The sequence below is a fragment of the Penaeus vannamei genome, chromosome 43, assembly GCF_042767895.1.
Source record: "Penaeus vannamei isolate JL-2024 chromosome 43, ASM4276789v1, whole genome shotgun sequence".
NCBI lineage: Eukaryota > Metazoa > Arthropoda > Malacostraca > Decapoda > Penaeidae > Penaeus > Penaeus vannamei.
In genome coordinates, this window is record NC_091591.1 from 23,606,053 (window position 1) to 23,616,901 (window position 10,849).

General features: G+C 41.2%; 1 protein-coding gene across 1 annotated transcript in view; it reads right to left on the minus strand.

The window, feature by feature from the left end:
* The window catches only part of LOC113802059 (basement membrane-specific heparan sulfate proteoglycan core protein), a gene marked incomplete in the record, with an annotated part of 74,620 nt that overhangs the window by 41,914 nt on the left and 21,857 nt on the right, over positions 1–10,849 (minus strand). The window contains 11 exon segments of the mRNA XM_070119270.1: positions 14–146; positions 1,115–1,387; positions 2,462–2,563; positions 2,782–2,955; positions 3,719–3,866; positions 5,607–5,728; positions 6,546–6,725; positions 7,315–7,599; positions 7,717–7,938; positions 9,204–9,458; positions 10,832–10,849. Coding sequence (XP_069975371.1) covers positions 14–146; positions 1,115–1,387; positions 2,462–2,563; positions 2,782–2,955; positions 3,719–3,866; positions 5,607–5,728; positions 6,546–6,725; positions 7,315–7,599; positions 7,717–7,795 — 1,496 coding nt within the window.

Here is a 10,849-nt window from a genome sequence, read left to right on the forward strand (position 1 = left end):
ATCCTCCACCTACTCTTTCTTGACCAGGAACCGGTTCCTCGAAGACGCCAGGCAGACCTGGTCGAGCCACAGGTCGGACTGGACGGCCACTTGGTCCCAGCCGGAGTACCACTCGCCCGCCCACTCGCCGGGGATCTTGCACTCGCCTGGGGTTGGATAGGGGGGGGTGGGGAGGACACGGGGGTGGGGGGGGGAGGTGGCTCTCGTTAGTTGTTAGTTCTACGAGTTCATATTTGTCTGCCTGTCTATGTGGTTGTTTATCTAGCTATATCTTTATTTGTATGTTTGTATCTATATCGATGTCGATATATCTATACGCACACACACACACACACACACACACACACACACACACACACACACACACACACACACACACACACATATATATATATATATATATATATATATATATATATATATATATATATATATATATATATATATATATATATAAATATATATATATATATATATATATATATATATATATATATATATATATACACATATATACAATATCAGGGGTGTTGGGGAAAACAGAAGCTCCGTGTAAGTAATCGGTGTTGAAATAAGTACAAAATAAGTGCAAACCCCCTTTGGCTGGGAAATTAGACGGTTGGCTTACGCTGGGTTAGGTAGGGAACGCTGCTTTGGGTTGGGTTGGGAAGCGGCCCTTGGAGGGTGGGTCCAGGGAGAGCAAGGCGGAATAAGAATACTAGATGAAGTAGTTACGCTTTTCTCCAGTCTTTTTCGTGTGTCTTGGGCTATTCTGGTATTCATTCAGAAGAGTGATGGTTCTCCAAATTATAAAGGGAGTGGGGGCTCCGAAAATAACTGTTTCCTACAGAGATTGAGTCAAAATGTCTAAAAAGCACATAGAATACCGAAAAAACAGAACCTCAGCTTCGAAGCAGTAGATTGTCATAAATATTTGCCTTTCCAAATGTGTCTTAATACTCTATGGGGATGTAATGCTTCTTAAAAATCATCAGGACATTTCTCGATATCCTAAATAAATGTCACACATGCATTTTCACATTTAACCAAATTCACAAGTTCCTCTAGAACATCAATCCTTCCAAAAACATAAAAAACATCAGAAGCTACGCACCTTGCTTGATACGGGCGACCACAGAGGTATTAACCGCAGCCACGTAGTTCTTCGCCTGGCACAGCAGCTCGGCCCCGTCGTCCTCCTCCTGCAGGACGAGGCTCAGCTCCACGCCCGAGCTGCTCTCGGCGCTGGCCATCTCCACGCCGTCCTTGAACCACCTCATGACCCGAGGCGAGAGACCCCCTCCGCTGGAACACGTGAGGTTCACGGTGTCCCCGACGGAGAACTTCAGCACGGCGTCGAGGCCCTCAATTGTGGGCTGGTCGGGCGCTGCAGGGGAGGCGGACCGCTGGTGAACAGCTGCTCGATTCGCAAGTCTTATCGAGGTCTTTTGGATGATTATAAACCGCTGCATTTTGTTCTTCATAAGCGTTATTCAGGTTTTAGTAGATTGTAAACCGTTATATGTTTTGTTTGACTCTCATTCTTGCTATCGAGTTTTTAAAAGACTAAGCTTCTATATGTTGTTCGACTTTCATAGAGTTTAGGAAGATATGAACCGTTATTTCTTCTTCGACTTTTACAAGTATTACTACGTTATTGGGAGATATATACCAATGTATCTGCCTATAACTTATAATAGGAGAGCTTACGATATTTGTAAGCTATAGAGAAGATTACTGAGTATCGGACTTTAAGCATAACAGGCGCGTAATATATCTTTAACAAAGTATAATGACACTAATCTAATAATTTAACTTGCAGATGCTAGAATGTTCTTAAGAGAATAATAATACTGCTAGTTAACTTTTATCATAACCATGTAACTTGCTGAAACCCTGTACTGCAGATAGCAAACCATAAAATAATAAATAAAATAAAATAAAAAAATACTAAAAGTGGGCCTTGGAGTGTCCTTCAAGTGGATGTCCTCTAATTCTCAAGCTTCCATGCATCAGCGTAAATGCTTGAATGTTGCAAGCTTAATACACCTACGTAAATGCTTCTAATACATCAAATTTGAAGCATCTGCTAATGTGATTAAATTACTTACTCGATTTGAAACATAATATGAATACTGTAAACTATAAACATCTAGCCAAGTATTTTACTTCGATATCTCTAGTTGTAAATTACATATCCACGTAAAACGAATGTTAAAAACCTGCTAATGTACTGAATTTTGAATATTTCAGAATTAGAATACTTGCTAGAAAATCAATACTAAGTGCACCTTTTTCTTTAACAATATGTTTTTTTTAGTCTTGTTCTTTATGATTTATGACGTTCTTTATAATTATTTTCATGTCTTGTTCTTTAACATTATTCTTTTTAAGATTGTCTTATTCTTTACCACGAATCGTTTTTTAGTTATTAGAATGACTATAAACCCAAAAGCCACACCTGTATCTCCAGTGATTGCGAAGATGGAGTCCGACAGAGCTATCTGGTCGTTGGCCGTGACCACCGCCACCCGAAACTCGTATTTCGTGTACGGCTCCAGACCTGAAGGAGGAAGTCGTGAATGAGTCGTTTGTGAATGGACGCGGCTTGGTGGGCGTCCCTTCGGGTTTCTGGGAGGATGTCAAGTGCCTGAAAAATGTGTGTGTGTGTGTGTGTGTGTGTGTGTGTGTGTGTGTGTGTGTGTGTGTGTGTGTGTGTGTGTGTGTGTGTGTGTGTGTGTGTGTTTTGTTTTGTTTCCGCGTGTCTTTCGGCCCACTTGCCTGCGAAGGTGTAAATAGTGCTCTCGAAGACGTCCACCGCCTCGCCCTGAGAAGAAGAGTAGTTCTTGAACACCGTGTAGAACTTGGCTTCCTCCACCGGGTCCCAGGCGATCGCCGCCTGCGTCTCCGTCAGGAAACTCAGCCGCAGGTTCTGTGGAGGCGGCGGCCCCAGCGCTGGAAGGGAAACCGACGGTCATGGCCTCTGCACACACACACATACACACGCACATATATATGTAGATAGATAGATAAATAGATAGATAGATATAAAAATACATATATGGATATACATATACACATATACACATTTATATAAATAAATATATATATATAAATGTATGTTAATATATATATATATATATATATATATATATATATATATATATATATATATATATATATATGTGTGTGTGTGTGTGTGTGTGTGTGTGTGTGTGTGTGTGTGTGTGTGTGTGTGTACATATGTGTGTGTGTATGCGCGTGTGTGTGTGTGTCTATGTGTGTGTGTGTGTTTGTGAGGGTGTGTGTGTGTGTGTGTGTGTGTGTGTGTCTGTGTGTGTGTGTGTGTGTGTGTGTGTGTGTGTGTGTGTGTGTGTGTGTGTGTGTGTGTGTACACACACACAGAGACATATATATATATATATATATATATATATATATATATATAGAGAGAGAGAGAGAGAGAGAGAGAGAGAGAGAGAGAGAGAGAGAGAGAGAGAGAGAGAGAGAGAAGAGAGAGAGAGAGAGAGAGAGAGAGAGAGAGAGAGAGAAGAGAGAGAGAGAGAGAGAGAGAGAGAGAGAGAGAGAGAGATACAGATATAGATATAGATAAAAATATATAGATAGATAGATATAGATATAGATATATAAATATATATATATATATATATATATATATATATATATATATATATATATATATATGTATACATCTTACCGAGGACGTCGATCTCCCTCGACACGAACCCACTCTCGGACTCGGCCTCACAGGTGTAGGAGTCCGAGTCCGAGACGCCGTCAAGAACCAGGATGGCCTCGCCCAAAACACGTTCGGACATGTTGATGCGATGCAAGTTCTCGTCTCTCTGAAATGAGGATTTTATGAGGGTAAAAAATAATAAATATTTTTAAAAAAATCAAAATGTCAATATTAAAATAAATGTTAAAATAAATATTAATATTAAAATAAATGTTAAAATAAATATTAATATTAAAATAAATGTTAACATAAATATTATTAAAATAAATGTTAACATAAATATTAATATTAAAATAATATTAAAATAGAATAAAATAAAAATAAATATTTAAAAAATATATTAGTATTAAAATAAATATTTTGAAAAAGTAAAAAAATAATAATAATAAATAGAAATAAAAAAATAAGTAAAAAAAAATATAAGAGAAGTGATAAGGGAGGACACCCCTTTTTATTTTTTTTCGTTCTTGCGGTTTCGTGTTCTCGATCTCTTTCTCTCTATCTTGTGTTCTTGTTCTTTCGATCTTCTCTCTCTCTCTCTCTCTCGCTCTCTCTCTCTCTTTCTTTCTTTCTCTCTCTCTCTCTCTCCCTCTAGCTTTCTCTTGCTCTCTCTCTCTCTCTTTCTCTTTCTCTTTCTCTTTCTCTCTCTCTCTCTCTCTCTCTCTCTAGCTTTATCTTGCTCTCTCTCTCTCTCTCGCTCTCGCTCTCACTCTCTCTGTCGCTCCCATTGCACCCTCCCTCCCCCCCCCCTGCTATTTCTCCCTCTCTCTCTCTCCTGCTATCAATTCTCTGCCTGTGTCTCTCCTCTTCATTTCCTATTACGCCTCTTTCTCTCTCTCTCTCTCTCTCTCTCTCTCTCTCTCTCTCTCTCTCTCTCTCTATATATATATATATATATATATATATATATATATATATATATATATATATATATATATATATCTTTTCATCGGCCTTTCTCTCACGCGAAATACAACCGTTCAACTTATTTACGTAAGCAATCTCATTGTGTCTAGTTCTTTCTCCACTTCCCTCCTCTCCCTCTTTCTCGCGATCTTTCTCTTTCCTTATTCATTTTCCTCCATTCTGCTCCTCCTTACTTTGTTCCTCCCCCCTCCATGTCTCTCTCTCACTCTCATTCTCGCTCTCTTTCTCTATCTCTCTGTCCATCTGTCTGTCTATCCCTTTTCCTCTCCCTTTCTTTGTCTCTATCTTCCTCTCCCTTTCTTTGTCTCCCACTCTTCCTCTCTTTCATTCCCTATCTTTCTCTACATTTTTCCCTCTCCCTTTCTTGTTCTCCGTTTCTTTCTCTCCTTTTCTACCTCTCCCTCTTTTCCTTTCTCTCTCTTTCTTTCCTCTTCTTACCCTCCCCTTCTTCTCCTTTTCTTATTCTCCCTCTCTTCCTCTCCTTCTCCTCACACTCTCTTCCTCTCCGTCCCTTTCTCTCCCTCTCCTCTCGGTCTCCTCTCCCTCTCCTCTCGGTCTCCTCTCCCTCTCCTCTCACTATCTTTCTCTCTCCTCTTCTCCCTTTCCGTCCATTTCTCTCCCTCTCTTCTCCCTCTCCTATCGGTCTCCTCTCCCTCTCCTCTCACTATCTTTCTCTCTCCTCTTCTCCCTCTCCATCCATTTCTCTCCCTCTCTTCTCCCTCTCCTTCTCTCCCTCACCTAAAATATCAACAACAGCAGGTTCCAAAATATAAAAAAGAAGGAAGACTTAAATGTACTATACTATCCCCAATTCTACGTGTATCTTCCGTTAATATATACAATAAAACTACATTTCTGTGTAATAGAAATGAATTATTTCAAAATTTGAATTCGAATTCTTAAAGCAACACGACCTCACCTTCACCCACTGAACGTAGGGCATGGGCGTTCCCTCGGCGGCACAGGTCACGTTCAGCGAGGCACCTTGGGTCACTTCGATGGGCGTGTCCGGGAAGACCGTGAAAATGGGCGGGACCTCGTCTGCAGGAAAAAAAAGGGGGGGGGAGGGCATGGAGTTAGCAGTGAGGTATTTTGCGTTGCTTTCGTTCCATTTTTCGTTCTCTCTTTCTCTTCTCTTCTCTTCTCTTCTCTACTTCTCTCCACATCTTTCTGTTTATTTCTTTTTATTATTATCATTATTTTTTTTTTTTTTTTTTTTTTTTTTGTCTCGCTCTCTGTCATCCATGGATATTTTGTGGATATGGGTGTGTGTACCATTTTTATCTTACCTCGATTTTTTTTTTTTTAATTCTCTTTCTTTCTTTCTTTCTCTCTCATTCTCTCTCTCTCTCTCTCTCTCTCTCTCTCTCTCTCTCTCTCTCTCTCTCTCTCTCTCTCTCTCTCTCTCTCTCTCTCTCTCTCTCTCTCTCTCTCTCTCTCTCTCTCTCTCTCTCTCTCTCTCTCTCTCTCTCTCTCTCCCCCCCTCCCTCCCTCCCTCATTCTCTCTGTTTGTAAAATTCTAAAAAAGTCATATCATTAAATACCATTATCAACCACTGATTACAGTTTATTGCGAAGAACGCAGAAAAGCTGTATGGAAGCTTACCAACAATACCACAATATATGTAATAGGCCTCTCGATACCACACTCATAATTCTGAACAAGTGACGTCTTACGTTTCCCGTATTTGAAGGCACTCATCCTCGTCCATTCCCCTTTCTTATTTTTTCCTCCTATGATATATTTAGCAAATCCTATTGAACTTTAACCTTCACCTGCTAATGAAATTTGCTGCCTTCAGAATAGTAATCAACTAAAGGTTATTACTAGTGTAATAAGATATGTTTACATTCTCACCAACGTAGTATTCATAGAAGAACTCTGTAGTCGTAGTTGATGGAGCTGCTGTTGTTGTTGTTGTAGCATCTGTTGTTATTGTGCTTGTTGTAGTTGCATCTGTTGTTGTTTCAGTTACCGTCGGCGTAGATGTAAGTACTGTTGTTATTTCTGGCTCTGAAGTAGTTGTCAGTTCTGAGTCTGATGGGAACGAGCAGAAGTTTGGCGTCAGATGCAATACACAGTGACACGTGCTGTTTCCCCTTCAAAGACAGCTGTTCAAGCCCTAGAGAATGTGAATGCAGCTATGATAACAGGACTCAATGAGCCACCTCCGCAAAGGGAGTATCGGGCGAGCGACCAAATGAACCGGATGTAGCCAGACATTATACTTGAAAACTAGTAAATGCATAGAGTCACAGGGGCTTTAAAGACAGGCGAGATGTTCTGGCTTTTTGACCAGGCAATTAAGTGTCTGTTTTTTGCCCAGATTGTGGAGTTGGTACAGGATCTCTGTCTTCTCTCTCGGATATGCAGTTTTTAAAAGGAATTTTCTTGAAGAGATTTAGAAAAAGTGCACAAAGGGGTATACGACTATTTATATATCATTATAAGTTTCCCCGGTTATCCTAATTGGTGAGACGTGTTTTCCGTTGCAAAACCGCGCATATTTTGCGCAACACGACCGTAACAGTTTCTATTTTGCAATTAAGGGAAGTAAAGTAGGTCAAGACAAAGCCAATGAAGTGAAATGAAGCCCCAATACTTTCAAGGAAGCCCTTGGACGCACCGGGACGCAGGAACAGGACAATGGACGTGGCGAGCGTGTCGGCGAAGTTAACGGCGTCGCAGCGGTACTCGGCCCCGTCGTCGTCCTCGCGGATCACCACGTCGATGTGGTTCTCGGAGCCCGCTTTCGTCTCGAGGCTCTCCGAGGGAATCTCGTCGCCGTTCTTGAACCACTTGAGCTCCGCCGGCGGAAACCCTCCGCTGCTTCGGCAGACCAGGCGGAGGGGCGCGCCGAGGTACAGCTCCTTGGTTGGGTCGTAGCCCTCTATGGCAGGCATGCCGGGGGCTGCAAAGCGACCAGTACTCAGGTACTTACTTATATTTACTTATGATTACAATTGCAAGCGTCCAAGGCTTTCTGCAGCATGGAGGCGGAAGACTGAAGACATATTCCAAGACCTACCTACTGACTCATTGTAGATCCTGTAGAAGTACTCATAGTCCGAGCTGTATGCCCCGCAGTGTGCCGAGGTCCTCGTCATGCTGTAGAGGTAGTTCTCGCCAGGCTTCTCCTCGTAGATGTGGCAGCGGTATTGAGGACCGCCGTAATTGTAGCCAGTAAGTTGCCCGAGTAAGTAATGGGTGTCGCCGTCGCTCCAGGAGGCTACACAGGCCACTCGCTCCTCTGGCCGAAGAGAGAAACAGAAACATGATTGGCGGTCTGTCAGGTGACGCACATCATGACCATTTTCACAAAGCTAGATGCAAGAGCATTAGCAATTACTAGATGAACAATATGACATAAAAGGTACTTAATTAGCAGAAGACCAGGCTAAATAAAGATATATCAAAATGGCGTCTCAGTCTGGCAGTCCCGAAGACACAGGTATGCGCATGAAACCAGAACCCTTTCAAGCTTTGCCATTGTTGTCATAGCAACAAACCAGTAACTCGCATTGGAAACAGATTTTTCTTTTATTTCTTTCTTTTGCAAAGCGTTATAGGAAATTTAAGCTGTAAATCATTTTGCAGCATAATTGAATGTATGATAAGATAAATATTTCAATATGTTTACGTCAATGTAATCGCCAGTCTCTCTAACATAGGGGTTCATAAGCAGTGGTATAGGAACCCAACGCCGTAACTGTGGATGTAGTATACTGGGGTAGACTGTTAGGTTATTAGCTAGCACTGCTATTTCATTTTTTGAAACCAGACTGAAATGCTCCCTTTTATGAACGAAACGTCCAGAAACAACTGATATTTCTAAATCTAAGAATGCTTATGATTCTTTCGAGAGTCAAGTGAAGAGGACATATGCCCGTCTTACCCCCAGTCTTGCAAACAAGTAGTTGAAGGAAGATTCCATATTGGCCAACATATAGAGAGGTAAGATTCATAGCAGAAGGTCCAGAACCCCTAATCTAGCACATGAGTTGTAGAGAAAGAAGATTCCTTATTGGCCTGCTTATCGAGAGTCAAGATTCATTACAAAAGGCCCAGAACCCCTTAGTTTAGTACACGAGTTATGAAGGAGATTCTATATTCGTTAATATGAGAATCACCGCAAAATGTCTAGAACCGCCTAGCATAACACACAGGCTGTAGAGAAACGAGAAAGGAGATTCCATATGAGAACCACAGATCATTTGACTGATTTCACCGGGTGTCAAGAATCACACCAAAAGGTCTAGAACCCTGACACAGCACAGGAGTTGTAGAGGAAGGAGAGATTCCATATTAGCCAACCTATCAGAAGTCAAGAATCATAACAAAAGCTGTACGTGTCCCGGTCTAAGCCCACGGGTCGTAGAGAAAGGAGGGAAAAGAGATGACACATTAACCATTCCAGAATCGTCAAGAATGACAGCAAAAGGTCCAAGACCGCCTAGACCAGCACACGAAGCTACAGCGAAAGGCCAGACCAGCGTGACCCACTCCGCTACTCACGGTAAGGAAACACATTCGGGCTGGTCTGCTTGGGACACGGGTTGTACACGAAGAAGAGCTGGGTGTCGTTGTCCACGGAGAAGAGCTTGGAATGGTCGAGGTCGCACACGAGGTAGGGCTTCTGGAACGTGAAGGAGCGGGAGCCGGTGAACGGACACACGGTCGTTCCTCCGTCCTTGATGATTGCCGTGCCGTCGGTGTCGTTCTTGACGGACTCGCAAAGGCTCGCGGCGTCTTGCTTGGACTGACACCTGGCTGAGGAGGGAGAGTGGCGGCGGTGAGGATGGTGGTGGTGGAGATGAGGACGATCGTGGTGGTGGTGGAGATGAGGACGATCGTGGTGGTGGTGGAGATGAGGACGTTCGTGGTGGTGGTGGAGATGAGGACGATCGTGGTGGTGGTGGAGATGGTGATGGTGATGATGTGGTTTAAGGGATGATGGTGAGGGTGATGATGTGGAAGGTTAAGGGGATGATGGTGATTGATGATGATGTTAGTAATGAGAGAAACAATAATAGTAGTATTATTGTTAGTAATAATGATAATAAATAATGGTAATAACTATAATAATGATAACATTAATGATAATAATAAGGATATTAATAGCAATAATAGTGATAACAGTAATAACGATGATGATGACAGTAATAATGATAATGATTTAGAATTTTGTGTCAGGCTCGTATAACTTATCAAATTTTGTTTACTGTGCTTCTAAATTACCCCCCCCCCCCGTGTGAAAGGAGGGGGGGGGGTTACCATCCACTGGCGGTGTTGGATTCGAACGCGGGTCACGCAGACAACATGTAAACAACATAGACAGCGGATGAATGAAACGAACCAGCATTCGTAAATCAGTTTCTTTAAGCTGTAATAGAGCTTATCCGTACGCTAGCTTATCCGGAGGTGACGTGAATTAGTCAGGAGGTGGTCTTTGGTATGCAAATGAGGCAGACGTCACACGGAGCGGCGCCGGAATCTGATTTGAATGCATGGCCGAGTGTAAACATTCTGGGAATGAAATGATCACAACGGGATTGCAGAGGGGGTTATTTTTATTATTATTATTCTTTTTATTATTATTATTATTATTATTATATGACATAGAAGAAAGGAGTTAGAAATGTAAGGTGTATAAGGCGTACACATACTTACATACATGGAGGTACATGTACCTCCATTTGAGAAAGCAAGAGTGAGTTAATGTCATTATTATCATTATCATTATGTTCATCATTATTACTGCTATTATCATTATCATTATTATTATCATTATTACTACTACTATCATTATCATTATGTTCATCATTATTACTACTATTATCATTATCATTATTACTACTACTATCACTATCATTATTATTATTGTTGTTACCATCATCATTTCTGTTGTTTCTGTAGTTGATATTGTTGTAATGATTATCATTATTATTATCACTATTATCATTACCTTTATTATCATCAATATCATCATTACCTTTATTACTATCATTATCATTATTACTATCACCATGGGTATTATCATTACCATTACCATCATTACCGTTATCACTATCACCATAGCTATCATTATCATCATCCTTATCATCTCCATTATTCATAAGAGTTATCACACTCAGCTGACTTACATTTCCTGTAGACCAAGT